This window comes from Bombyx mandarina, chromosome 28 (assembly GCF_030267445.1).
Source record: "Bombyx mandarina strain Sakado chromosome 28, ASM3026744v2".
In the NCBI taxonomy this organism is placed as follows: Eukaryota; Metazoa; Arthropoda; class Insecta; order Lepidoptera; family Bombycidae; genus Bombyx; species Bombyx mandarina.
This window is the reverse complement of record NC_143233.1, coordinates 4,045,074-4,072,932: the sequence shown is the minus strand read 5'-3', so window position 1 is coordinate 4,072,932 and position 27,859 is coordinate 4,045,074. Positions and strand designations below refer to the sequence as shown.

Genomic DNA, 27,859 nt, shown 5'->3' with positions numbered 1-27,859 from the left:
CACTTCCTATCGATAATTTTCCCACATCGTTCTTAAATCTAGATCAATTCACGTTTTACGGTGAACTAGCGGAAGCCTTTTATTTTAATGAGTTTCAAATACTATTATTAAAAACGTTTCTATTGATACTGTTTATAACTTTATTGCTGATTTGTCTGTCGTGGCGAGTGTACGGTAAAAGAATTTCCGAGAGGTTCATGAAACCGGGTGAGTCATGTTATTATTGTTTTTAATAAAGGATCGCTGGATCATTGAACTTTACGGTCCAATTATAGAAATAATAATTGAACAGTATTTAAAAAGTACAATTTCGCACATTTAATATTACATGTCGCTCAAATTATGCTTCTCTTTTATTATAATAACAAAAATATTTATATTATAACGCAGTACAACAATGTAAATTATCAGACAACTGTTTGTGCATTGTTGTCATTTAAGATTTATGACATAGCACCACCTATCCGCAATAGATGTCACTTGAGGTACCTCAACACTATTCATGAGATAGGACAGATGTTTCAAAGATGTTTAGCGACAGTTACAGTGGAATGAGGTCTTGCTGGCTAAGTGAAAAATGATGATAAATTTAAATTGGTACAATATATAGAATTATTTTACAATCATACTCTATAATTATATAATATAGCGGCCTGCTTCGGCTTCGCTCGGGTCTTTAACAAAAAATTCAAAATAAAAAAATATAATACACACACAAACCCTTATATTTGTGTCAGGTTTCTAAAAATAGAAAATTATAAAAGTAGTTTAAATAATTATTATAATTTTAATGAATGTTTCTTTTCATTTAAATAATATTTGTTTTTATCTATTTTCTCATCATTTTTATATTATTATTTTTCTAATTTTCGTAACATTATTGGAGTTTTAGTAAGGATCCCTAATTTTAAAGAAAAAAGTATTATAGCCTATGTCACTCGGGAATAGTGTAGCTTCCAAACAGTGAGAGAATTTTTCAAATCGGTTCAGTACTTTCGGAGCCTATTCAATACAAACAAACAAACAAATCTTTCCTCTTTATAATATTAGTATAAATTAGTATAGATAAGATGTCTCAAATTTTAAAATATATCAATATTATATTTGTTTAATTATCTTATAAACTTATACAGCTACATCAGCCACAATAGAACAACTCAAAGAGAGTGTATCAAAACTGAAGCTACCTAAAGAGCACACTCCAAGAATTTAAAATGGCAGACAAGATAAAAAAGTTCTTCCAGAAGAAGAAAGTCGATGCAAAATTCAAATTGGCCGGTCGAGGTCATAAATTGACTGAGTCAACGACGAGCAGTCACGATTCTGTGAAAAAAGACGTCCCAGTTGTTAAAAGATCAGGGCTTTCAGAAGAAAGCAAAGTTGCAGCCGAGGCTGCTTTAGCTAGACTCAATCAAAAGAGAGAAAACCCAGGCTTTAATACATCATTAGCTGCTATTCAGGTACATATTAATTTTGCTACAAAGATATTCTTAATAAGAATGCCCGTTCTTCATGAATAGTTTACTGTTTTTATACTGATAAGCTTAAGGTCAAAATAAACTTAAGTTAGTTGTAAGTTTAAATGAAGAGAAATGTAGTACAGCAGAATTCCATTTCTACGTTTTATCTTTCTAATTGTACCTGTAGTAAAAATACGAATAAAAATGCCCATTTCAGAATAAAAGATTAGTCTTAAATGTATTTGTATAAATTTTAGTTAGTAAAAGTTAAATCTATACTAATATATAAATCTACAGTGGTTTTTGCGGATGTTCCGCTATAACTACCGTGCAGATGTTCTGCTATAATAACCATGCATCTGATTGACTTGAAACTTGGTATCCATGTAGAAAATACATGTACTTAATGGATAGACTAATATTCGAGTGTTGGACTCCCTACACCAGTTGTGGGGGCGTTAATGATGATGATGTTTGTGGGGGTGAGCAATAATAATGTTAATTTTAAATGCCCAGTGAAGCGGACGGGTACAGCTAGTATATTTATAAAAAAAACTATATTTCATAGGCGCAAGTAAGGAAAGAATTAGAAAATGAAAAGGCATCTAGTTCAGAAGCTACACCACCAGTCGAGGCACAAAAAAGCTTCACTGAAGAGGATTTACCGAAGAATTTTGCCGCAAGTGGTGTTTATTTCAAGTAATACTGAAGTTTTTTTTACACATATAATATGATATGCACACGAGTATGTACTGTAAGAAGACATTCAGTTAATGACTATATGCATGAGTTATATGCATCAGCATTTTATAAAAATAATGACATATTGGTAACATTAGTCTAAACCAAAAATATTATCATTTGTGTATCTTTTTACATTGTAGACAAAATCAATGGACATATAGTCGGATTTTTTATTAGACGAAGTAAACTGACGTTTACTGTGTTGTCAGTTTTTGATGAAATAAAAATAGTGTTGTGACAAAGTGAACGATTGAAAAAACTCCTGAATTAATGAAATTGCCTCGATTGTCTAGTGAATAGTTAGTGTGCCGAACTGCCGATATCGGGCACGGGGTTCGAATTTTAGCCGTGCTTTGTACATACCAACGAGTTTTCGACGAAACATTATGTTCCTATGGTATCTACCTGTACTGAATACCGAGTGTTTTAAACATTAAGAAAAACATTGCGAGGAAGCTTGTAAGACTGTCCTATTTCCAATGCATCATATAGTTGAAACTATAGATGTATAAATATAACAATTATAGGTACATAGGTAATGAAAATAAAAAAAACTGATTGTAGTTACATACTACTAGTAACATATTATTATATTGGATCACTTTAATACAATTTTATTGTAAAATATAAATAATATTCTTTTATAGTTTGAAATTAATGAGTAACTCTTCACACTCATTGTTCATTTATGTGATTGAACGAGAACTGAACGCATCACTATTACTTTAAATATAGCAACATTATTTCACAAAGTGACATTAGCTACTGTCAGCTGGCTTCGTCTAATTAAAAATCCGACTATAGAACATAACATAGAAAATTATATGCATCAGCATTTTATAAAAAATATGGCATACCCGTAACATTAGTCTAAACCAAAAATATTATCATTTGTTTATTTTTTTTACATTGTTGCCAAAATCAATGGGCATAGAACATAACATAGAACTGCTGTAATATCAAAAACTCCTACAGCCAGGAACAGAATAACAGTTTATATGGCAGCCTTTTTTTTTTTACTATGCTGATAGCCTTGAGAGTCTTCGTGCCGCCTTCTCAAAGTGGCGCAGCGATGCCGACTGTAGATACTTACTGAAGCAGACTCAAAAATCATTTATTACCTAAAAGTTTTATGTTGTTATGCAGCAAGGTTTGCATACAATCTCGAGCAAATTAAATTTAGTAACGTTTTTTATTAAAATTACTTCCACAGGTGTCCTATTATAAGCAACGATGTATTACCCCGTGATGAGTGGAAAAAGAATATCAAAACTTTCCTTTACGAGCAACTTGAGGAGGAGAGAGGGCTGACTGCGTGTCTTATAATACAATCATGTAATAATAATAGAGAAAAAGTAAGTGTATATTATCTATTATCTATATTATATATTATCTAAATTCTCAACAGTAGACCCTTTTTTTTATGATTGAAGGATTACTGGTGGCCCGGAGGCCTTTCCAGTTTCACCAGGACAGGTGGGCGAGCAAAGGCTCAGTCAGGAGGGGTGGGATTTGCTAACAGCTACCCGAGCGCCTTCGAAGGAGACCTAACAGCTCAAGAGCAGCTGCTTCGCGAATGAATCTACTACCGGATCGGAATCGCGACCCGCTGAGAAGATCCGGCGAGAAACTCAGCGAGCTGATTCATGGGTTAGGTTGCACGGCGACCTCTTTGTCGAGTTCGACGAGCACGGTTACCGGGGTCCCTAAGCCTGCTCCTAGTGTTAGAGCTGAAGGCGTCTAGTGCAAAGGTTATTGGATCTGATGGATCCGTAAGGACGTGTCTAGGGCGTCGACGGTGACTGGCTCCTGCGTGATCAGGATTCGGGGAGTAGTCAGCGGCGGCAACGATAAGGCGATTATCATGACGCATAGTAGACCCTAAGATTAACTCTAGTAAAATAGGGTACTTTGTGTAGAATAACTCATTCACAACAATAGTTAGCTTGTTTAACTGTTTAAAATTCCAAGTATACAGTAAAATTTATTTAGAAATGTTCTAAATAGCTACAAGGATTTTGAGTAATGCACGTACAACATTATGTGTTGATTGTGTGAATTGAGACTATTCTACACCTTCTTTTTTAAAAGAAGTTGTAGAATTCTAAATTTAAACTCATCTCATGTTTTTAGTGATCTTTCATGATTGCCAAAGCTTAAACTATTACAATGATAGAAGTAATATTCTCTTGGGACCTAATTATTTATTTTTGGAAGTAACAATTACCTGAATCACATGAGACTGTGGGAGCATTGACCTGTTTCATCATCAGATTTTTTATTGTTTCACATTATGCTGTATTTTTTTTTCCATTGTGTTACATATGCTGTACAAAAAACTTTGATTATTAAACATTATCAATCCAGATTTTGTAAATATCTGTCTCAGATATAATAATGAACTTTGCAAACTATATGTGAGATATTCTCATCCTTAACAATGTATTGAATTAATACTTAAGTATGGGCATTTTAAACTAATATTCACTAATTAAAAATATATTTTCAGATAGACGCCTGTGTTGAAACTCTTTGTAAATATCTCGAGAATATCATCAATCATCCTGATGAAGATAAATATCAAAAAATTAGAATGACGAACAGGCATGTTTTTTTACTATTATCTATCATGAATAATAAATTTTGTGTAATTTTTCTTTGCTGAGTATTTCCATTTTTGTCACATTAGTAAAATGTAGTTACCATTAACAAAAGCATGTTGCTATAAAAACAAACTGAACAGAGATTGTTGGTGCTTAAATGAAGACCAAGAAGAAGAAATCCACAATCCCAAGTGATTGCTTGGTTTAATTATACCGTTAACTTTTACGTGTTAAAAAAAAGTGGAAAAACTATATAAAAATGTTTTTAAGCTATTGCATAGCTTTTATCGCGGGCTTTGAGCGCGGTGACCGAATCAAGAAATTCCGTAACGAAAATAAAACCTAACACCCCAACTCCGCCTACCATGTAGCTCGCATCCAACATATTCCAACATCCAACGCTGCGCTTGTGTAGTGTTTGTGAATAAGTGCGCGGCGTGACGTCACACTGCATGCGCATCATGAAAAGTCTGCCCATCTCTCTCTCGCGCGGTCTAGCTTATGAGTGTGAAGGGGACAGTTAATGTTTTGCTTTTGTTAATGTTTATAAATATAGCGTGGTCTTATTATATATTATTTTATATTTAAATTATTATTGTCTAATTATAATTGCATTAGTTGATAAAAAATGCTATGCAATAGCTTTACCGCGGCAGTCCCCGAGTGCCACACATGTTTTTTATGTTCTAGTCAGTAGATACCCTTGGAATAAAAATCACAAAATATGTGACCATAAATAAATAATTAAATTAGAGCCTAAAGGTAGTTCTAAAACTTGCGAAACCTATACAAAATACTGAATAAAATTGTGTTTAAATTAAAAGGGCATTCAGCGAACGAGTACTACCTTTAGAAGGCTCAATGGAACTGCTCTTAGCTGCCGGGTTCGATCAAAAGAAACTAACCAATCCAGATGGCCTAGAAGAAGATTATCTTATATTCAACAAAGACAATGTTCCTTCATTAGACACACTTAATGTAAGTACATAATAATAATGCAATTGATTACCTTGAAGTATTAGTATATATTAGCTGATCACTGATTTTTTTTATGGGTAGAAGTTGAGCTTTTGAAAAAAATGTAAATTATTGATTCACTGAACCTTTATTAGTTATATTATGATTCATAAAATAACCTTTAATTTACACACACCATAATATTGAGACCCGTTATTTGGTCGTGTGTGAACCCAGAGAGGGATGGGATGTGACTGGCCTGCGGGCGGCGAGAGAACAGCTCGTTAGACAGTAATGCTGAACTCAGAACAAAAACACCTGACTTTGGAATGAGCTCTCCTCCCCAGTGTTTCCTGAATGACATGTCCTTCTTCAAACGAGGCTTGTGGAGAGTACTCAATGGTAGGCAGCGTTTTAGCTCTACCCCTGGCATTGCTGACGGCCATGAGCGATGGTAACCACTTACTATCAGATGGGCCGTACGCTCGTTTTTTTTTATTGCTTAGATGTGTGGACGAGCTCACAGCCCACCTGGTGTTAAGTGGTTACTGGAGCCCCTAGACATCTACAACGTAAATGCGCCACCCACCTTAAGATATAAGTTCTAAGGTCTCAGTATAGTTACAACGGCTGCCCCGCCCTTCAAACCGAAACGCATTACTGCTTCACGGCAGAAATAGGCAGGGTGGTGGTACCTACCCGCGCAAGAGGTCCTACCAGTAAAAAGGCAAATCGTCTGCCTACAAAAGGCAATAAAAAAGGGGATGCATTATCTCTTTCACTAACCGGATACAATTGTAACAGTACCACCTGCTGTTATGTGGTTATCAGAGCCCATAGCCAGCAAAAGTAAATAATACCATAGTTTCATTGACTTCTTTCATCAAAACTTTGTAAAATTTCAGACCTTAATAGACGCTTTAAGAACCGCCGAACCGATACAATTGGAGCTCGATAGGAACTTACAAGTGTTGCTTCCTTCACAAGCTGCCTGTAAAGTGCAACTACCCTCGAGCTTCTACGCGCTTTCGCCAGAGGAATTCAAGCGAGAACAAAAGCTGAGGTCAGCGGAAACCTTCAAATATATTTTACCAACTTTCTCAACTCTCTCTATGCATATTTTAGAAGATTGTACCTGATTTGATGAAGTCTGGGTGAATAAATCAACAGGAAAGTTGATAAAGCATTGGCAGTAGGGTATGTAGTGAGTTCATAGATGTCAGTGCAACCACACTGCCTAATCTTACCGCATGATGTTTGTGCACTGGTCCGTAGTAGACAATGATATCTTCATGATGATAGCTGAATCCCGGCTTCCACTTAATACCAATTCTTCTTAAAACTTACCATTAATACTTGAAGAGCATGGTCAAAAGAAGTAACACTTTTTTGAAGTGTAGTGTAGTGTCTCAAGGTAGAATGGCGACTTGGACAAGAAAATGGTCAACTGTTTTTTTTTTTTCAGAGCCGAAGCAATAGAGAAAAGTCAAATGCTCAGAACGAAGGCGATGAGGGAGAAAGACGAAATGCGCGAAATGAGAAAATACAAATTTGCGATCATTAGGATTCGTTTTCCGGACGGTATACTATTGCAGGTAAAATTAATTAATTTGTAAAAAAAAAATAGAATCAAGCTTTTATTGATGTAATGAACAGGGTCTACTGTTCGGGGTGAATGATTATTGTTGGCGGTAGGACCTCTTGTGAGTCCGCGCGAGTAGGTACCACCACCCTGCTTATTTCTGCCGTGAAGCAGCAATACGTTTCGGTTTGAAGGGTGGGGCAGCCGTTGTAACTATACTGAGACCTTAGAACTCATATCTCAAAGTGGGTAGCGCATTTACGTTGTAGATGTATATGGGCTCCAGTAACCACTTACCACCAGGTGGGCTGTGAGCTCGCCCACCCATCTATACAATAAAAAAAACGGTCCACCTGTGTGCTTAGTGCGAGTTTTTTAACTTTACGATCCCGTACAAGTTAACTCAAATTTGCATGGAATTGGACATGTTTCCTACGTTTGCCGCTAGGGGCGCTGTTCCAGCTCCATAAAAATTTTGACTTTCACTCGATCGAAGAAGTTAAAAACTCACACTAAACACACTGATGTTAGCGTTATTACCCGAAATCCATAGAGGAAAGTGAATGGCGTCACCCACCTTGAAACTTGATGTATAAACTACATACTTTTTTTTGTTGGTCTCATTTTTATCACACGAACTTTGTTCTTCATTCGTGGATGTAATTCGTGAAGATGTACGATGCGAATAATGCTGCTGTGGGGGTGTTCAAATCAATACAATTCAAAAAAAAGTATTTGCGTTATTAGTTTGTAAGGTATATTGTGAGCACTCATGAGCAGGGACCGCCACCTACTATTATTATTGCCGTCACGCATTCATAAACCGATTTGAGGGATGGGACGATCTTTGTAAAATACTATTTAAACATAGTTTTCATTCCTCAAGGTAGGTATGGCTGCGTCTTATAAAATCTATTGGCTTCGAAGAAATGTGAGGCTAGAAACATTCTGGGCTCGGATAGGACTAATTGAACGGTATGCTGCGGCTTGGCTCTGCCCCTGACATTGCTGTAGTCCATGGGCGACTGTAACCACTTACCCATAAAGTGGGCCGTATGCAAGGGCAATAAAAAAAATCATCATTAAGCTTGTCTGAATTTTTTTTATTTTTTTTCAGGGAACTTTCTCAGTGTACGAGCGTTACAATGAAATTCACGAATTCGTCCAAGAGAACTTAGAACATTCCGACCTCCCGTTCGTGTTGAACACTCCGACAGGTCACAAGTTAATCTTAGAGGAAGACGCGAATAAGACCCTTATCGACCTTCGTATCGTGCCGGCAACAGTGCTCACGTTCGCTTGGCACTCGTCGGTGGCCGAAGAAATAAGCAGGAGTCCCAACAGAGATGTGTATTTGAAACCGGAAATCATGATATTGGTACAAGAAATGTGAGATAATGTGAGTGCATTTAATTATAAACATCTTGATTTTAGTATAATCCACATATTTAGATATGTTGAGAAATAAAATTCTGTACGCTATTTTTAAGACAGTAATAAAACGACATATTTGGACGACATAATAAAATACATTTTTTTTAAAGTTAATAGAGATGTTGATGTATCTTGCAAAAACGTGTGCAACAAATACAGTAAAAAAATGCAACTACTAACGCCATCTGTTATTACTAGGGTATAACTAATTGGTAGAATTATTTAACTGGGGATCGGTACAAGGATCATATTAGTAGTTTGTTCTAATGACTAATGTCCGCTAATGCTATTTATAACATTGTACCTATCTTCTCTATAGACTTTAGCGAGTCGTAACACAATTAAACCGTGAAATAACAACGACTTAATTTCGCGTTTTTCTGATGTTCTTTGTATTGGAAACATCGGAAATAATATCGACGGGTAAAAGGTTATTAAATTTGGTTTAAGCGAAATTTTGCAATTGTACAGGAGAGCCATTTAAAGTTTAAAATTTGGAAAATATATTATAACAAAAAATGTCTTCAGCTATTTGATTGAATTAAACTTAATTGAAGTTCAATTAAAAACATCGAATTGTTAATACTAATGCTAAATAAAACGGACCTATAATTACAAAGATAAATTTCGCGTAGCTTTTCACCCCTCAATATAATGATAATGAAAAAACCCTAGATTGCATCGTAACTTATTTAATATTTATAACAGCCTTATTTACTAAGATTTTTCTTGTCAAAGGCCTTAAATTAAAAATACTATTTATTCAAGAGAGTTTAAATTTTTTACGTTTGAGTTTCCGATATTTTGACGCGATGCTAGCGCCATGATCGGGATGCGACGAAGGAACGAAAACTTTGGTACAATCAATGTCACTCGATGATCAAGGCGATCAAAAACGCAATACGAATAGGATAGAATAGGAAATTTAAATACATATTTTATTTACATTACAATAGTGAACGAAAATATAGTAACAGATTCTGCAAGTTTGATTATTAATACGCTTTTATTAGCTTCAGACGTATGTATTTATGTTTGTAACGGAATTTTTGAACATGATTTTGACCCCCTTCAAAACGTAGGATTAACCCAAAATTTGGTATACTTATGAAGGACCGATGACAATACAATTATAAAAAAAAAATTGAAAAAATTTAAATTCAACTAAAAAATGAAAAATAAATAATAGTTTAAAAAAACTAACAAAATACGCTTTTATAGAAAATCCAACTAAAAAATAAAATTGAATAAAAAGAAAAAATATTTTATTGTAAAAAAAGCGTGAGACGCTTTTCAGGATATTATCAAAGTAACCCTTCTCATATCTGTTCCTAAAATATTTATAACCACTGATACCATCAAATTTATTTTCTACTTTTAGTTCGATTTTCTATAAAAGCGTATTTTGTTAGTTTTTTTTTTACTATTATTCATTTATTACCGAAATTAAATTTTGAAAATAATTTATTAATTTTTTTTGTTTTTGTTTCTATGTTACCAATGCCAATCATACATTAACCTTTAGTATGCCGGAACGTGGATATCCGCAATCTCGTTATACTGCCGGAACGCGGATCCGCGCTGAAATGACCCCATGTGATTTTTCCCATGTTTCTTTAGTATTTACATACAGATAAGGTTGAAAATCAGAGAAAGCAGTTCCTATTGAGTAAAGTTATCTCCTAATTCGACCAAACAAACGATTTTCGTTTGAAATTCGTGTGAAGAGTGTTTTAAACATTCGGTTTTCACCTGTGTTCCTAGACGTACGTGACTGACATAAATAAAAGATTTTGAGAAGATATATCGAGAAAAAGTAAGTAAAACATTGTTTTTCTTTATATTGTTCAATATTATAGTTGTATCGAATAAAAATATTACGAATAAGTACTTAAAAACACCCGATAAATCGACGTAAACTTTAGCATTGACCGTTAGCCCCAACAAGTGTTAATTTTGAAATACTCGTATCTTAGTATTATTATTTTACTAGAAACGTATTTTATACGTACTTTTGAAGTTACTTTTATGAAGATTTCGAAGAAATATAACATGAACAGCAAACACGCAGCATTTCGTCTAAATGCTTATTGAGACTTGTACAATCCGGTTTGAGCGCGGATCCGCGTTCCGGCTTTTATAATTTTCAAATACAGGATGTAGTAAAATTGTTTGAGGTCTGGAATTCCGCACGGAGATCCGCGAATTATTTTGATCAGTAAGTAACTGAAATAATTGAGAGCTTACGAAAATCATCCAAAACCGTAATATGTACTAGGTAGGTATATATTATGATTCTGGCTTGTTGGTCTAGTGGTGGTTGGTAAACTTGAATCTAAACCGGAGGTCGTGGGTTCCATTACCACCCATTACAAGTCTTTGTGTGATGAACAAAATTATTTGTTCTGTGTCTATAATGTGTATGTATTTAGAAATATATAAGTATATCTTTCAGTTGTCTGGTCGCCGTAGGTTTTGCCTAGTTTGGGATCAGGTGGCCGTGTGTGTGCTGCCCTAAGACGTTATTTTATTATTATTCTTATATACATTATATATATTACGGTTTTTAAAGATTTTCGTTAAATACAAATCGAGTCAGTGCTATATATTGTTTTTTTTTTCTTCTAGGTATTTATTTACTTTTCTATATATATTTTTATCGATTTGTTATAGGTTATGTTTGGTTATAGGTTAGGTTATGTTATGGTTGTTTTCTTAGACGTTGATAACTATTTAAACAAAGAAGATTACCGTTTGTGCATTTACGATTTGAAATTGCCATGGAAGGAAACGCACTTCGTGAAAATGAATGTATGTGCCATGTGTAGGTTACCTACTAATCCAAAGCTGCTTTCTCATTTTTTTTGCCGCACTGACATAAATAATACTTTCCAAGTGCTATTTAACACTAAACTCTTTTGGTGTCCAAGGTGTATGTTTGCTATTTACGACCATTACCCGAGTGATGAATGGCAATTGTGTGCTGTGAAGTCAGTGGCTTGATGTTTAAAACTTATTAAATATCTTCTTTATATAAAACCCAACAAGTTGTTTCAATGCCAAATTCCACTTATTTATTTGTCTTAAACACACATTTGCTAACAATTTAATACTTATATGCGATGAATATATTAACGAGCAATGCTTTTAAGATTCAATTGGTTATGGTGCTGCTATTATTTCGAACTATGAAATCGCTTTTGAACTATCTAGCATGATTTATATTGGACCTGGGAATAAATATAGAAAACTTTATGTATTATTAAAACTCTAGATGGAATCAAGAAAAATGGATCGTGGGTGTACAGAGACACCACCCCCACATCCTGTCCCAGTAATTATGGCTTTGGCGGTGCAATTATCGCCGCACGGAACTCTACGAGTTCCATCGAACGAATACGTTCTAGTACATAGAACTGATTCTGGAAATATTCAGGTAACGTTTTAAATTACACAGCATTTTTATGTTATTATTGTATTATATTTTGCCGAAATAGAGTTCCATTCCGAATTAATCTTGTTTTAGGCTCTGCAAAGTTCAATAAATGAGAAGTTAGAGCCCAGAAGACTAGACTTTAATGCAAAAGAGGATTTACCTTCCACTGTGGTTAGTCAGTTGTTAACTGTTTTTAAATATTAAAATAAGCCATAAAGGTTTATTTAAATGTTTCCTTTTGTTCTAGATGTGTGATGATGAGTATTTACCGTCTTCATTAGCTGAGGCCTTAGCGGTAGATTCTGGTAGCGAAATTGATGAATGGGAAGACTATGATGATATCGATCTACGTAGGATTTTAGAGGCGGAGGAAGTCAATAGGGAAGAAGAAATAGTGCCAGATGTTGAATTACTCCATGAAAGGGTGCCAGAAAATGTGTTAACTTGGTGCGAAGATTTTGACGAGTTCACCGGTGTTGAAGAGTTTTATGAAGAGCAATCTGGCCCCACTATTCAGGAAACTTCCCTTATAAATATATTTAAAGCTATTTGGGATCGACAAATAATGAAAACAATAGTAAACGAGACTAATAAATATGCTTGGCAAATTATAGCTCGTGCAAGTGAAGAAGGCATTACTAGTGGATCGCGTCTTAACGATTGGAATGAGACTACGGCAGAAGAGTTATAAACATTTTTCTCTATATTAATTTACATGTCACTATGTAACAGAGCTAGGCTCGATGAATATTGGACGACAGGAGTACTAGGCATGCCATGCTTTAGACAAATTATGAGTAAAAATAAATTTCTTTTACTACTACGTTTTTTACACTTCACCGATAATGACTATCTCATAGACTCTATTCACGGGTATGAGCGGAAAATATATAGAATAGCTCCAATCGTCGAGCACTGTAATAAAAAATTCGCTGAAATATATATCCCCCGCAAAGCTCTTAGCATAGATGAGTCTCTTTTGTTATGGAAAGGGCATCTATCTTGGATACAATGTATACGGACAAAAGCAGCAAGATTTGGCATTAAAACATATGAGCTGTGTGAAGCGGAAACGGGCTACCTATTAAATTTTGTAATATATGCGGGGAAAAATCTAAATGCAGAACAAGCTGTGCATGGCTTTACAAACGCAACTTCCAAAGTTGTACTGAAGTTGTCAGAAGGTTACCTAGATAAAGGTCATTGTCTATACATGGACAATTTTTATAACTCCGTAGGCTTGGCACGTTTTTTAAAGAGTAGACGCACAGACGTTGTAGGAACACTTAATCGCCGCAGAATCGATACCCCGTCCAATTTAAAAAATTTGAATGAACGTCAAATGCAACGTGGGGACATTGTTGCTACACACTGCGGAAACGTCACAGTTGTGGCCTGGAAAGATGTAAAATTGGTAACAATGATTTCGACTTTTCATAAAAATGACACAGTTCTAGGCCGCAGAGCAGGCACCGAATGTGAAAAAACCGGTTGTAGTGCACAATTACAACAAAAACATGGGAGGAGTAGATCTAAAGGATCAAAAACTTTCGACATATTTAATGGAACGTAAAAGGGGTCTCAAGTGGTATATCAAAGTTTTTAGGCGCTTGCTAAACTGTAGCATTTTAAACAGTTACATAATATATAGGTGCCATGATAGAGAAAAAAAATTGGATCACCGGCAGTTTCGGTATACTTTGGCGGAGGTCCTGTCTTTAGAAAGTATGTACATACAACGCATTAGGCCTGCTGCAAATACAGGTTATGATCGCTATAAAGGAAATCATTTCCCTGATCATTTCTCCAATGACGCTGATAAAAGTGAGCGACCAAATAAACGCTTAAATCTACACAAGAGGGGACGTTGCGTCAATTGTACGTCAAACAAAAAACTGAAGGAGACAAATATAATTTGCACAGGCTGTAAAGTTTTTCTTTGTGTAGGTCAGTGCTGGCGCGAATACCACACTCCACCTAATAATTAGTTACTCTATTAAAATCTAATAAAACCGGTGTCAAGTAGTTGCATTACACTTTTTTTTTAATCTTTTTTAATTCGTCATTTTTAGTTTTAAGTAAATAGTGAAATACTTTGTTGGTTATCTAATAGTTTGTAAGTTTTACCAACGTTTTTCTAGAAGTTTCTTTCTTTTTTAATCAAATCTTAGAAAGCATTTTTTCTAAACCCACCCTGTACATGAATGGACCAGTCTGTGCCGGAACGCGGATCCACGCATGGAAATCTTACAAAAATTTGCAATAAAAAAATGTATTTCTTTCTAAAATATTTCACTAGTGTGAACTATTTTGTAGTGTAATTACGAACAGAATATATCAAAGAATATAATAAAACAAGAAAAAGTTAAAATAAAATAACTACCTTTGTATTATTTGTGTTTTTTTATTTTTTCCGTTTCATAAGAAATAATGAGTTATAATAAATACACGACTCATGCTGTTCTACTAAATTATACATCTATAAATACTTGGGCTCATTGTCTTTTGTAATTAAAAATTAGGTAAAAGATACGTTTTCTAGTCTTAGTGATATTTCATGTCAAACTTTATGCTGCGCGGCCGCGCAATTCGTCCATATTTCTCGGCATACAGCGGTATCGTCACTGTTCCGTACCAAAGGTTAATGTATTTGTTTTATTAATCAAAAAACAGGTTCGATAAAATTTGTAAAATGCTCCTAAATTTTTTTTGGAAATTTCTTTCAAACTTAGTTTTATTTTACAGCTTATTAAATTAAGATTATATAATTAAGGAAATATGTACTTTATATTGTTATTTTTCGTCGATAACAATCAATACCTAAGCTTTGAGCTATTCTATTTCTTGTTTGCAGATTTGCAGTTGTCAAGCAAGCTCTTATCATAGACACGCGAAGTATTTAAGGGTATTTATTACATTAATGACTCATTGTTATCTCTACGGTATGTAGGTAATTCAAATTGAATAACTTCAGGACTGACTTTTCAAACAACAAATTCAAAAATTTATTCATCGTTCAAATTATAATCTGATCACCAAAAAATTGGTTGTAATGTTGTTCATATGTCTACATTGTTTGTAATGATATAATGATGATTTCTTTGAGTATTGAAAATCGTCCCTAGTTTTAAGCTCATCTCTATGATTGCTTTCTACATTGTGCTTTAGAAAAAGACAACTGACCATATAAAGCTTGGTTCGTTACGCACCTGACAGAGACAAATCTTGTCCAACTTCTGATTGGCCTTGATTACCAACTATTGAGATTTGAGGTCTAGGGTCGACTCTATTAGATAGCAGCTGTCCCACACTTCAAAGCGATTGATTGCTTCGCAGTATAGATGTAATAACTATACTGAGACCTCGGAACTGATATCTCAAGGTGGGTGGCGAATTTACGTTGTAGATGTCTATGGGCTCCAGTAACCACGTAACACAAAGTGGGCTGTGAGCTCGTCCACCCATATAAGCAAAAAATTAAATAAAAAAACAAGGTGGGACTTACCAGTACACACTCAGAATACGTTTCACTATCATTGTAATGCTGAGGAATAATATCGACGATAAGAGTATTTTATTTAACCTCTTCAATAACATTGGCACGTCTGCCAATATGCGTTTACTGGTGGTAGGACGTCTTGTGAGTCCGCACGGGTAGGTACCACTACCTTGCCTGTTTCTGCCGTGAAGCAGTAATGCATTTCGATTTAAAGGGTGGGGCAACCGTTGTAACTATACTTGAGACCTTAGAACTTATATCTCAAGGTGGGTGGCGCATTTACGTTGTAGATGTCTATGGGCTCCGGTAACCACTTAACACCAGATGGACTGTGAGCTCGTCTACCCATCTAGGCAATAAAAATAAAAAAAACCTTAAAAGACCACAGATGTGGACATTTTATTTAATGAATATTCACTGTTTGTTAATATTTTTTACCTATTGAATTATTTTCAATATAAAATGAACAAATTGCAATAAAAATAAATAAATTTTTTTGTTCTTCAAAAAAATCGACTGTAAAAGTTCATTATCACCTTTTAAAAATTAAACATTCCATGCACTATTGATTGTAATTTGGCTTTCATAATAATAATATCTATATGAACATATTTACCTCGACGTTACTGAGTACAAGAAATTACGAAAGAATACATATATGAATAAATTTAGATTCATTTATACGACTTCAAATTTCTAGTAAATGAATGTGAACATGACCTCTATTGATCAATAAACAGCTAATTAACTAAATTGAAATCTGTCATTGTGAATTTGCATTTCTAATTTATAAGAATTGAGTCGTCTATTATCAAAGGTGGCAATCTGTGCATTTGTACAAAAAAATGTTATTGATATGTCAATACAGATTGATTTGAATATAATCGTCTCCTTCAAAGAATACGGTTCAAAACCTTAAATAAAGGTTAATACTTAACCTGTCATTTATCTAAAATGTCGTTCAGAAGAGTTTTGTGACTGCCAATAGAATACAAAGTCAATAATTCGTTTTTCTGATTTACCAATAATTGTCCAAAAGTCACATTGCCGGCTTTGATAATAGTCGACTCAATTATAATATTTTCAAATAATTATATTATAAAATACTAGACAATGCCCTGTTTCATATTCGATAGTCAACGGTAATTGTTAAGACTGTTCTTACTGGCGATATAATCGCTTTATTTATTATTTCATATATAGATATATTTAACGTGAGGTCGTTACGATACGATTTCATTCCTCACAATATTATTGTATCTCTTACCGTTTTAACATTGTTAAATTGCATGAAATTTAGCTATATTTGAAGGAAAAAAAAGGTATATCCGACATTCAAAACCCTTAATTTTAAATACGCTAAACATTGCACGCTAAACGCTAAGCGTTTACACAAATGCAATATTCTCAAAACGAAAAATGTAACCAGTTGTTTAAATATAACAAATAAAGTGTGATTTTGAATGCCGGAAAACCGTTTTAAAAATGGATAAGGTTATGCAAAAGTACCTTGATTGAATTGTACATTAACAGTAACTAATCCCAGCAAACTATCCAAAAAAGCTATTTCATATACCAAGTCTGTGTAGTGGCCAATCATGACATGTAACATTTTAGTCTCAGCCTGATTATAACATAAATTATCCATAGGATATGCCATAGGTTAAGGATGATTATATCGTTGCCTAATTTGATAGTACAATTCAAATTTATTATACATTACTATGCTTTATAAAGTTACTTAATTAACTGATTTTAATCAGACACATAAAACGCATTCATCTTGCATAACCACATCCAAATCGTTTATTAAAGAAACAGCCTAATATTAACTGTTTGTTATTTAATTAATTAATTTATTTTTTATTGTAAAAATTAAACAATATTCATGAATTAATACAAAATAAAACGAGTTTTATTCACGCACCGTCCACACGTACTTGCTCCGGTAGCTGGTTCTCAATCGTTATAGACTTTGTGCAGTCTTCAGTTTTGTAGATACCGACCAAACGATTCGACACCTCAAACATGTTGTATCGAAGCGATATGATTATGAATTGAGCGTTCTTCGTTCTTTCCTGAAACAATCGAATAGAGTTATAGACGACACTAGCAAAGAGCGGCTACTATAGATACTGGTGATTTACTGGTGGTAGGACCTCTTGTGAGTCCGCGCGGGTAGGTATCACCGCCCTGCCTGTTTCTGCCGTGAAGCAGTAATGCGTTTCGGTTTGAAGGGTGGGGCAGCCGTTGTAACTATACTTGAGACCTTATATCTCAAGGTGGGTGGCGCATTTACGTTGTAGATGTCTATGGGCTCCGGTAACCACTTAACACCAGGTCCACCCATCTAAGCAATATAAAAAAACCTAAAAAGCCATTCGATATTCGTGGCATAGGCGCATTTACGTTGTAGATGTCTATGGGCTCCGGTCCACCTTAACACCACTTAACACCAGGTCCACCTATCTAAGCAATATAAAAAAACCTAAATAGCCATTCGATATTCGCGGCATATTTACGGAACATATACCTCGCAAATAAAGAGCTCTTACTGTATCTGTATTGTATCATAACATATTATATACAAGACTTTTGGCAGAAACGTGAGGAAGTTGTGTATCATTTTTCATAAAAAATAAGAATATAAATTAAAATAAAACATGACTTAAAGGTCTTAGTTACCAGGTCATAAAATCCCTTAAAAATATATATATAAAGGTCACCGACCTTAATATAGTTTGCCACGATCGAAACGTTTTTGAAGTCCAAGGCCGCGTCTATCTCGTCCATGACGTACAGAGGCGTTGGTTTGTAGTAATGTAAAGCGAAAACCAGGGCCAGTGAGGATAACGTCTTCTCGCCGCCCGATAAATTCGATATGTTCTTCCAGGACTTGTTCGGCGGACGTACGCTGTAAACAAAACAAGAATTAATTCGGTCTCGTGAGATTATTATTTTTTTTACTGGCCGAGTCCCGCGATGTTACCCGCCGTTGTTGTCGTACCGCGAGTGACGCCGCGGGGCTAAGCAAGTCTAAAAAAAGTAGCATAAGTTACTCCTTATATCATCAGCTACCTATCAGTGGAAGTCTCGTCAAAATTGGTCCAGCCGTTCCAGAGATTAACCGGAACAAACAGACAAAAATTGTAAAAAATTGTATGTGTTACCGGCAATCTGTATAATACAGTATTCTATACAATACTTAGGCAATGTATAGAATACCTAAAATGTTAAGGTAATGTATGAAATATTTTTCATTTTATACTTTGCCTAGGCATTCTATACAAAACCGAATGCGCTGCCAGTAATGTGTGTAAAAGAACTGATTACTTAACTTTTAACTAATTACTTAGATTAGATTATGTTAGTTAACCCAGAAGAATTTTAAATTCAATGTTATTTGATTGTGATTTTACAATAAATACCTACCTTTGAATAAAGATTGTTTTTAATCAGAACTAACTACTTATTAATTGTTAATATTAATAAAGTTGATTTTAAGCAAATCTTATGTCCTATTTTTGTGTCATTTTATACCCTTCTGTTTACTTACTTACATAACATTGATAAATACAGGTCCAAATATAGTTATTTTACACATTATGTATAGATTTACTTTTTATAGCTTAGATGAGTGGACGAACGCACGGCCTACCTGGTGTTAAGTGGTTAGCGGAGCAAAAAAAAAACTAGACGGTAAATTCCGCCACCTACCTTATATATGATATGAGTACTAAGGTCTCAAGTATAGTTACAACGGCTGCCCCGCCCTTCAAACCGAAACGCATTGCTGCTTCACGGCAGAAATAGGCAGGGCCATGGTACCTTCCCGTGCGAACTCACAGCACATGCTACGACTACTAGTCGATTTTTTTCATTTTAGATATTTTAATCAGATATATCGAGTCAGCGCAATTTCTTTAATTCACTTTCGAATTCTTACGTCACGAAGAATTAAACATCAAAATATGCAATTGAGACTTCGAGATGAAGATCAGTCAAGGGAATTATAATTTTATTGCTAAACACATAAGAGGCTTTACATAAAAATACCCCATAAATTATCATCGGCCAGTTCGAATATATATTTTTTTCCTCCCTATTCTAGTAACCTCGAGGGGTTATTCTAGACTCGCCGAGCTTGTAGGTGGCCTCACGGGGCTCAAACCTGACGTTGTTGCTAACGTGCTTCGCAGAATTTACCACTGAGAAGATCCGGCGAGAAACTCAGTGGGCTGTGTCTGAGGGTTAATTTACTGAACGATGACTGGTGCTTGAGGTACCTAAAAGCACCGTTAGTGGATCGGGAGGATCCGTAATGACGTGTTTGGAGCGACGTCGACAGCTTTCCATTCGGTCCGCAGGATCGGGTATAGTACGATCCTTAAAACAAAATACCTGAATATAATCCCTTCGGAGAACGGATCGAGCGAGTCAACCAATTCCAGTTCAGCGTCGCCTCCCAATGTTATCATTTGGTACATCTCCTTCAGTTTCATTGTTATCGTATTGAATCCTGGAAGGAAAAGTTTATTTTTTATTGTACAGAATTGAAATTTCGAACTTTACACTAAACTAGCGGCCCGCTCCGGCTCCGCTCGGGTCTTTAACAAAAATTTCAACGATATTTGACGTTGTTTTATTTTTTAAAATAAAAGAACACTTATTGCGACATAACTACAATAGTTAGACATATGCTGTCCCGACACTTTTGGTAAATAATAATGTGTTCTACAAAGCAGTAGTACATTATTTTATTATACCATCAATAGTTTTCGCAGGCACGCGATGTAAAGATTATTTTAGGTAATTTTTTTACATATTGGGATACATTATTGGAGTTTTAGTAAGGATCCCTAATATTTTTCAAAAAAGATTATCGCCTATGTCACTCGGTGTAGCTTCCAAACAATGTAAGAATTTTTCAAATCGGTTCAGTAGTTTCGGAGCCTATTCAATACAAACAAACAAATATTTCCCTTTTATAATATTAGTACAGATGTCTCTGCAAAGTTTTACTACATCGAGTAGAACTCTAGGAATATTTTTGAGAAGTCTGACATAACTTGAACCCCTCCTGACCTTGAGTAAGATTCCCCAGGGTTAAAAACATACTCACGGCTCATATTTTTACGAATTTGCTTTTGTAATTTTTGTTATTTTTTTTTGTAATTCGTGATAAGAACACGTTTTTTTTTATTGCATAGATGGGTGGATGAGCTTACAGCCCACCTGGCGTTAAGTGGTTACTGGAGCCCATAGACATCTACAACGTAAATACGCCACCCATCTTATAAGTTCTAAAGTCTCAGTATAGTTACAACGGCTGCCCCGCCCTTCAAACCGAAACGTATTACTGCTTACGCTTACGGCGGAAACAGGCAGGGCGGTAATACTTACCGCGCGGACTCACAAGAGGTCCTACCACCAGTAATTACACCCGTTTGCATTAAAATTACAAGCCCCAGTTGTTTATTGTAATGGCAGTCCGTACGCACCGGACGAAATAGGCCGGGAGGTAGTCATGACGCCTCCCTACACAACACTTCAAATTCAATGAATACATTACCGCTTAAGAAATCAGTCGAACGTTTCTTCCTGAGTTGTTCATAAAGTGCCCTCATTTCGTTTCGTTTTGTAGTTATCTCATCCAATTCGGCGGCGCGCTTTATGTATAAGTCTTCTTTTGATTTGTAATCCTGAAATACAACAAGGTTTCTTTACAAGAAGAAAAATGAAGCAAATAGTGAGCCATGATTTGTGCCCATGGCCATTGAGGTAAAAAAAAAAGAATCGAACCGACTTTAAAAATCGTTACAACTTTCAAAATAATAATAATATAATGTGAACTAAAAAACGCGTGTCAGCAGTAAACCAAAATAAAATAAATGTTTTTTTTATCCTACTGATTCTTCTCTAATTAATAAAATTATTGTATTGTCGCCTTACTTTGGACACGTGTGCAAATTTTTAGGGTAATTAGACGTCTTGACCGTGGTGAAAATTACATTGAAAAATTCCGTCATATATGTAGGATTGGTAAGAAAGGAACGTATGAAAGAGTTATGGATGGAGCGTAAAGATGTGAGTGAGAGAAAACGGAAAGAAAGGGAGAAGAGAATGACAGAGGAAAGGAAGATGGTGAAGACGATTGAAAAATGAGCAAGGCGTAATAAAAGTGTTAATTATTAATTATTATTATAACAGAAGATTTTGGAACAGAGTAAATTTTATTTTATGCGCTGCGATCCCAATTCTAAAAGTATGCAGATCACGCTACTAAGAGTGTTAAAATGCTTGCGTAATTTTCATAAGAATTTAAATACATTCAGTAAACAGTATTCTGACCTGTATCGCTTGTATGTTAGGTTTATTATCTCCAACTCTATTCTTCTGAGCTGCCAGTTTATTCCTCAGATCATCAACAGAACTCTCCTCCAGTTCTTCGGGGGTGTGCTGACGCAGCGGTTCCGGCCTCTCCACACCGGGGATGCCGTCTAATCCCGAGTCTTCTAATCTTAAACTTGATAGCTAAAACCAAAATTATTAACTAACTAACTTAACCCGTCCGCTTCTCTGGGAATTTAAAATTAACATTATTATTTCTCACTCCCACAAAGATTTTCATCATTAACGCCCCCGCAACCGGTGTAGGGAGTTCAACACTCATATAAATATTAACCTATCCATTAAGTAGATGTATTTTCTACATGAATACCAAGTTTCAAGTCAGTTCAGTAGTTATAACGGAGCATCAGTAAAAACCACTGTAGATTTATTATATATATTAGTATAGATTATAAATGGTATAGTGATCAATAAATAGTAGAAAACTGTATTCATTTTAAATTGTAATGTGACTATGTTTATTTTTAATAATTAGTAAAATCCAGTCATGCTCTTGGCGAATATCACTAAATATATAAAATAGACATATTAGTTGATTATAAATTATCTATTAGGGACTTTTTGGCGGGAACGCGAGAAGTTGTGTGATTTGTTTTATTTTGTCTATTGAGTGTTTCTTCAGGTTTAAGTGTATAATAACGGTGGTTTATTAACTGTTTAATTAATATCTCTGAAAGTGCACAAATGTGGGAAAATGAAACAAAGCCGCTGAATTAGATGAATTTAAATTTTTTTATTTTTTTTTCTATATTGAATTGTCATCGGTCTTAAAAAGTATACCAAATTTCGAGTTAATCGGACGTTTTGAAGGGGGTCAAAATCATGTTCAAAGATTCCGTTACAAACATACATACCGTCTTGCATTAAAACTGTATATAATCTCAAAACTTACTAATTTTACAGGAGAGGGTTTTAAAGATTTAACATGTGTATTTTTAATATTAATCATCTTTGCAATATTTATTTTTTATTGTTTACCAGTTACATTATCTGTCTTTTAAAGTAAGATAAAATTATGTATTAATTTTGTTAATAGTAGTCAAAACATTGGTAAACTAAAAAAAAGTAAAAAACTAAACGTAAACTACGCTCTTTTGACAGCATTTATGAGAAAAATACTGGTGATAACAAATGATTCCGCATATAAACTCAATTTCGAATATTTTTTTGGAAATTGTACAATTTTAATGCGAAAAGACGGTACGTCTGAAGCTAATAGAAGCGTAATAAAAAAAACAACTACCCACCTCTTTTTCCCACAGAGGAATCTTGCTCTTACAGTCGAGCACCGACTTGTCCATTTTACTAACAGCATTAGCAGCTTCTAGTCGCTCGCTCTTCAGCTTATTTTCTTTCGATTGTAATTTCGCTATCTCCTGTTTAAGCTCTGAAAATTCACTGGTGCCCTCGTTGATCTCTTCGTCCAACTGCAACAACAATCGTCTTCGTATTAAAATAAAAGATGAAGGTTATAAACATTTTAGGGGGGCAGTAATGCGTTTCTGTTGGCTGTGGGCTCGTCCACTCATCTAAGCAATAAAAAAAAAATTAAAATATAACAATAACTTCAGAAAGAAATTAACTTGTTTCCATAATTAAATAATGTCATGTTTTCAATAATTATAATTCGCCCTATCTGATAACAAAACAGAATCTAAGCATTTTGGGTGAATGAGTGAGTCATTTAGTTTTCCAGTAAATTTTGTAAACAATCTCACAATTCTCACAATTATAGACTTGCCAGTATATACAGTACATATTTTTTCCACCTACGTGCTGGGCGAACAGTCCAAAAACTGTCCCTTTATAGTCCAGACCCAAATTCACCGAAACAAGCAAGAAGCAAGGTGATAATAAGATAAGGACTAAGGAGTTGTCTTATAATATATAAATAAAGCCAAAATTATGATCAATTAAGATCATGTATATAGGTATTTAACAGAAAAGTAATATTTGTAACCGTACACACCTCTTCGAATTGCTTTTGATATTGTTCGCTGTCCAAAACTAGTTGTTTTTTCTGCGTTTTCAGACCTTCTAGAGTTTTCTCAGTTTCTTTGAGATCTGCGTCCATCTGATTAATCTTATCTTTGGATTTGTTTGCATTCCTGTTCAATAATACAAATTTTAGTAAAAGCTCAATTGATCAGACAAGATTACGCTTACGAAGATTACAATACTACAAAGATACTAAAATGACATAATATATGATGTACTTCTTTATGTTTTAAATTATTTGATTTTATTGGATTTAATGAGAGACTGACTGGATAGTGAAAAAATCTCCCCATCTCTTTCGCACCTCAGCGTTTTAATGACAATGACGTCAAAAGCATTATATGTATTTTTTACTAGTTACATTATTCATCAGAAATATTCCTAACTTGTTTACTTCCAAGCAAGTCGTTGCGTTCTTAATATATTTTTTTTTTATTTTTTTATTTTTTTTTTATTGCTTAGATGTGTGGACGAGCTCACAGCCCACCTGGTGTTAAGTGGTTACTGGAGCCCATAGACATCTACAACGTAAATGCGCCACACACCTTGAGATATAGTTCTAAGGTCTCAGTATAGTCACAACGGCTGCCCCACCCTTCAAACCGAAACGCATTACTGCTTCACGGCAGAAATAGGCGGGGCGGTGGTACCTACCCGTGCGGACTCAAATAGGCGGGGCGGTGGTACCTACCCGTGCGGACTATTTCATAAATACACATTATTGCACATTCAGATAGTCTTGTAGTAATGGCTAAATGTGTCTTAAGTGTTATATCTGCTAATATCGTGGCGTGCAACCTCTTTGACATACTATTTTCAAAGGAGACTGTCTTTACTTTTTTCGTCAGTAAAATTTTGGCATTTCTAATTATGTAAATCAATCAGTGGCAGTAGGGGACACACACACAACAATGAACGTCACTCGTTTACACGGGGGGACGGTGTGGTGCAACACTGCGTCAAGACTAATGCGGAATTTACATTACGAACTTAGTGTCATGCATGTTGGACTCGGTTTCACGAAAGTAATTTCGATATATGCGAAAGTAATTTCGTAAAAAAAATTGTGTCGCGAAATCCACAGTATCGCAGTAACCATGTTATGCATATTTATATATTATATATGTAACCATGCATATTTTGCTATATTCAATGCAACTTTAAGAAAGTCTATCAAGAAAAAAAAGGCGTTGGTAAATTCGAGGATGGTTAACAATAAGGCATTTAAGTGCAATGAAGTTAGTCTCTCAATTAGCAGATGAAGATCCTGAGGGCTATAAAAACTATTTTCGAATGAGTGAAGATAATTTTAATTTTTACTGTAGGTGTTTCGGGTCCCAGAGACACTCTCGTCGCTGATTTGAAAACGCAGACGCTTTCGCGACACTAGTTCACGTCGCGTCTACACTATGAAATTATTTTAATGACACGAATTTCACAAAAAAATCGCGCGGGGCACCAAACTTATTTGCATTCATGAAATTAATGAATGCATTACGAAAATATTAAATTACACGTGAAACTGTTGGTAAAACTAATGTCACGAAATTATTATTTTTATTTTTATTGCTTAGATGGGTGGACGAGCTCACAGCCCACCTGGTGCTAAGTTACTGGAGCCCATAGACATCCACAACGTAAATGCGCCACCCACCTTGAGATATAAGTTCTAAGGTCTCAAGTATAGTTACAACGGCTGCTCTTCCCCTCAAACCGAAACGCATTACTGCTTCACGGCAGCAATAGACAGGGCGGTGGTACCTAGGTAGGCGCGGGTGCGCGGACTCACAGGAGGTCCTACCACCAGTAATGAAATTTTGGCATTTCTGAAATTTGTGTAAATCAATCACTGGCGGTAGGGGGGGGACACACACACAACAATGAACGTCACTCGTTCCCACACGGGGACGGTGTGGTGCAACACTGCGCCAAGACTAACTGTGACTAGGAGGTCATCGCTCACCGCTTGCTGGTGCTGATCGCGACCTTCAGCTTCGTAGTTTCAGTCACGATCTTATCGATCTTCGCCGTAAGTTCAGTGACCTTCTTCTGTAGGTCCTTGACCTTGCCGCCGGCTATCTTCGATATCTGCGCCTCCACCTCGTTAACTTGTTCTTCGACCTACAACATAACGATTGACGCGTGCTTTACAATTTTTTTTTATGGATTCAATTACTCAGTTAAGGTAAACTCTGATGAGAAGATAATCAAATCGTGGCCTCTTATCTATATTAATATTATAAAGCTGAAGAGTTGGTTTGTTTGAACGCGCTAATCTCAGGAACTACTGGTCCGATTTGAAAAATTCTTTCAGTGCTAGATAGCCCATTTATCGGCTTTATAACATCACGCTAGGACCAATATAAACGGTTCACCAATAAACAATGTTGAAAAATCGGGGTTAAAATGATTATGATCGAATTAATAACTTCCTCTTTTGGAGTCGGTTAAAAAGCGTGATCTTGGTACCTTAAATAGCTCCTTAACATTCTATTATTCAAAAATATTTTCACTTTATACGTAAATGAAGAGGCGGGTAAAATTTAGCGTTATACCAAAGTAACTATGGGACTTCGGTTCCCTCTGTATTTTGTGCCGTATGTTTCATGGGGAGTGCTCTGAGGAATTGTTCGAGATGATACCGGCATCTCGTTTTTACCATCGCACCGCCCGCCACCGGAGTAGGGCTCATCCATACTACCTGGAGCCACTGCGGTCATCCACAGTGCGTTTCCAGAGATCTTTTTTGCCACTCACCATCCGGCTATGGAATGAGCTACCCCCACGGTTTCCCGAGCGCTATGACATGTCCTTCTTCAAACGAGGCTTGTGGAGAGTATTAAGCGGTAGGCAGCGGCTTGGCTCTGCCCCTGGCATTGCTGAAGTCCCAGGTGGGCCGTATGCTCGTCTGCCTACAAGGGCAATAAAAAAAAAACTATTCCACGCGGACGAAGTCGCGGGCTAAAAGCTAGTATACTTATACAATATAATATGTAATCTGTAACATTCATCATGCCAAAGAATTATCGCTAGAATTATATACGAAATTCGACGTAACTACAAATACAAATACGAGGAATTCTTCATTTACGAGCAACTAAACAACAAAGCTTAGATGTTCCTATACATTTACGGAGAGCCAACACGAAACGTTTCCCAAGAAAATTCCAAGGACGTACCTCTGCAGCATTTCCTGTGGCCTCATACAGTTTCTCTTGCGCGTCTTGCAGAACAGCCTCCAGCTCGGCTTTACGTTGCTGATCCACTTTACTCGAAGACGCTCTTCGTTCTTGCGCTTTTATTTGTTGCTGAAATTACATACAAATTCAAACATCCACGGTATGAGGAGAAACCACGTGGTACTATTCACCGGCACCGCACCGAGTTTTTTTTTTGAAGTCAAACTTCTATTGCATCTTCCAACAAGGTTGCGTTAAACGTTTAACGCAACTATACTAGAGAGAGACAGCGAGACAGGCCAGCGCGAGCGTTAGCAATGAGTAGCTCCAATATTTTAATGAAGTATTTAAATATATAGTTATTATATTTATTTTTACAATCTATAATTTAAAATATATATAATAATATATATAAAAATGAATCGCTGTTCGTTAGTCTCGCTAAAACTCGAGAACGGCTAGACCGATTTGGCTAATTTTGGTCTTGAATTATTTGTGGAAGTCCAGAGAAGGTTTAAAAGGTAGATGAATGTGATGAAAATACTGGGAATTAAAT

At 35.4% G+C, this 27,859-nt stretch overlaps 3 protein-coding genes across 3 annotated transcripts in view; 2 read left to right on the top strand and 1 right to left on the bottom strand.

The window, feature by feature from the left end:
- Positions 1–65: 65 nt before the first annotated feature.
- Positions 66–17,624, top strand: Gint3 (GDI interacting protein 3). Its single transcript, XM_028174825.2, has 10 exons — positions 66–207; positions 1,134–1,460; positions 2,029–2,159; positions 3,418–3,559; positions 4,714–4,808; positions 5,632–5,785; positions 6,670–6,827; positions 7,230–7,359; positions 8,464–8,745; positions 15,071–17,624. Exons 2-9 carry the CDS (start codon positions 1,215–1,217, stop codon positions 8,737–8,739), a joined length of 1,332 nt encoding a protein of 443 aa, XP_028030626.2. The 5' UTR covers positions 66–207; positions 1,134–1,214; the 3' UTR covers positions 8,740–8,745; positions 15,071–17,624.
- Positions 11,384–13,037, top strand: LOC114243363 (uncharacterized). The gene is made up of 4 exons (XM_028174826.2): positions 11,384–11,591; positions 12,055–12,216; positions 12,307–12,387; positions 12,464–13,037. Exons 1-4 carry the CDS (start codon positions 11,457–11,459, stop codon positions 12,905–12,907), a joined length of 822 nt encoding a protein of 273 aa, XP_028030627.2. The 5' UTR covers positions 11,384–11,456; the 3' UTR covers positions 12,908–13,037.
- glu (structural maintenance of chromosomes 4-like protein gluon) overlaps positions 17,544–27,859 on the bottom strand; it is a 24,478-nt gene continuing 14,162 nt past the window's right edge. Inside the window, exons 16-24 of the mRNA XM_028174834.2 lie at positions 27,304–27,432; positions 26,088–26,245; positions 24,096–24,234; positions 23,374–23,553; positions 22,067–22,249; positions 21,288–21,417; positions 20,117–20,234; positions 18,446–18,629; positions 17,544–17,793 (exon numbers count right to left, since the gene is read on the bottom strand). Coding sequence (XP_028030635.2) covers positions 17,635–17,793; positions 18,446–18,629; positions 20,117–20,234; positions 21,288–21,417; positions 22,067–22,249; positions 23,374–23,553; positions 24,096–24,234; positions 26,088–26,245; positions 27,304–27,432 — 1,380 coding nt within the window. The 3' untranslated portion in view covers positions 17,544–17,634. The remainder of the gene's footprint in view (positions 17,794–18,445; positions 18,630–20,116; positions 20,235–21,287; positions 21,418–22,066; positions 22,250–23,373; positions 23,554–24,095; positions 24,235–26,087; positions 26,246–27,303; positions 27,433–27,859) is intronic.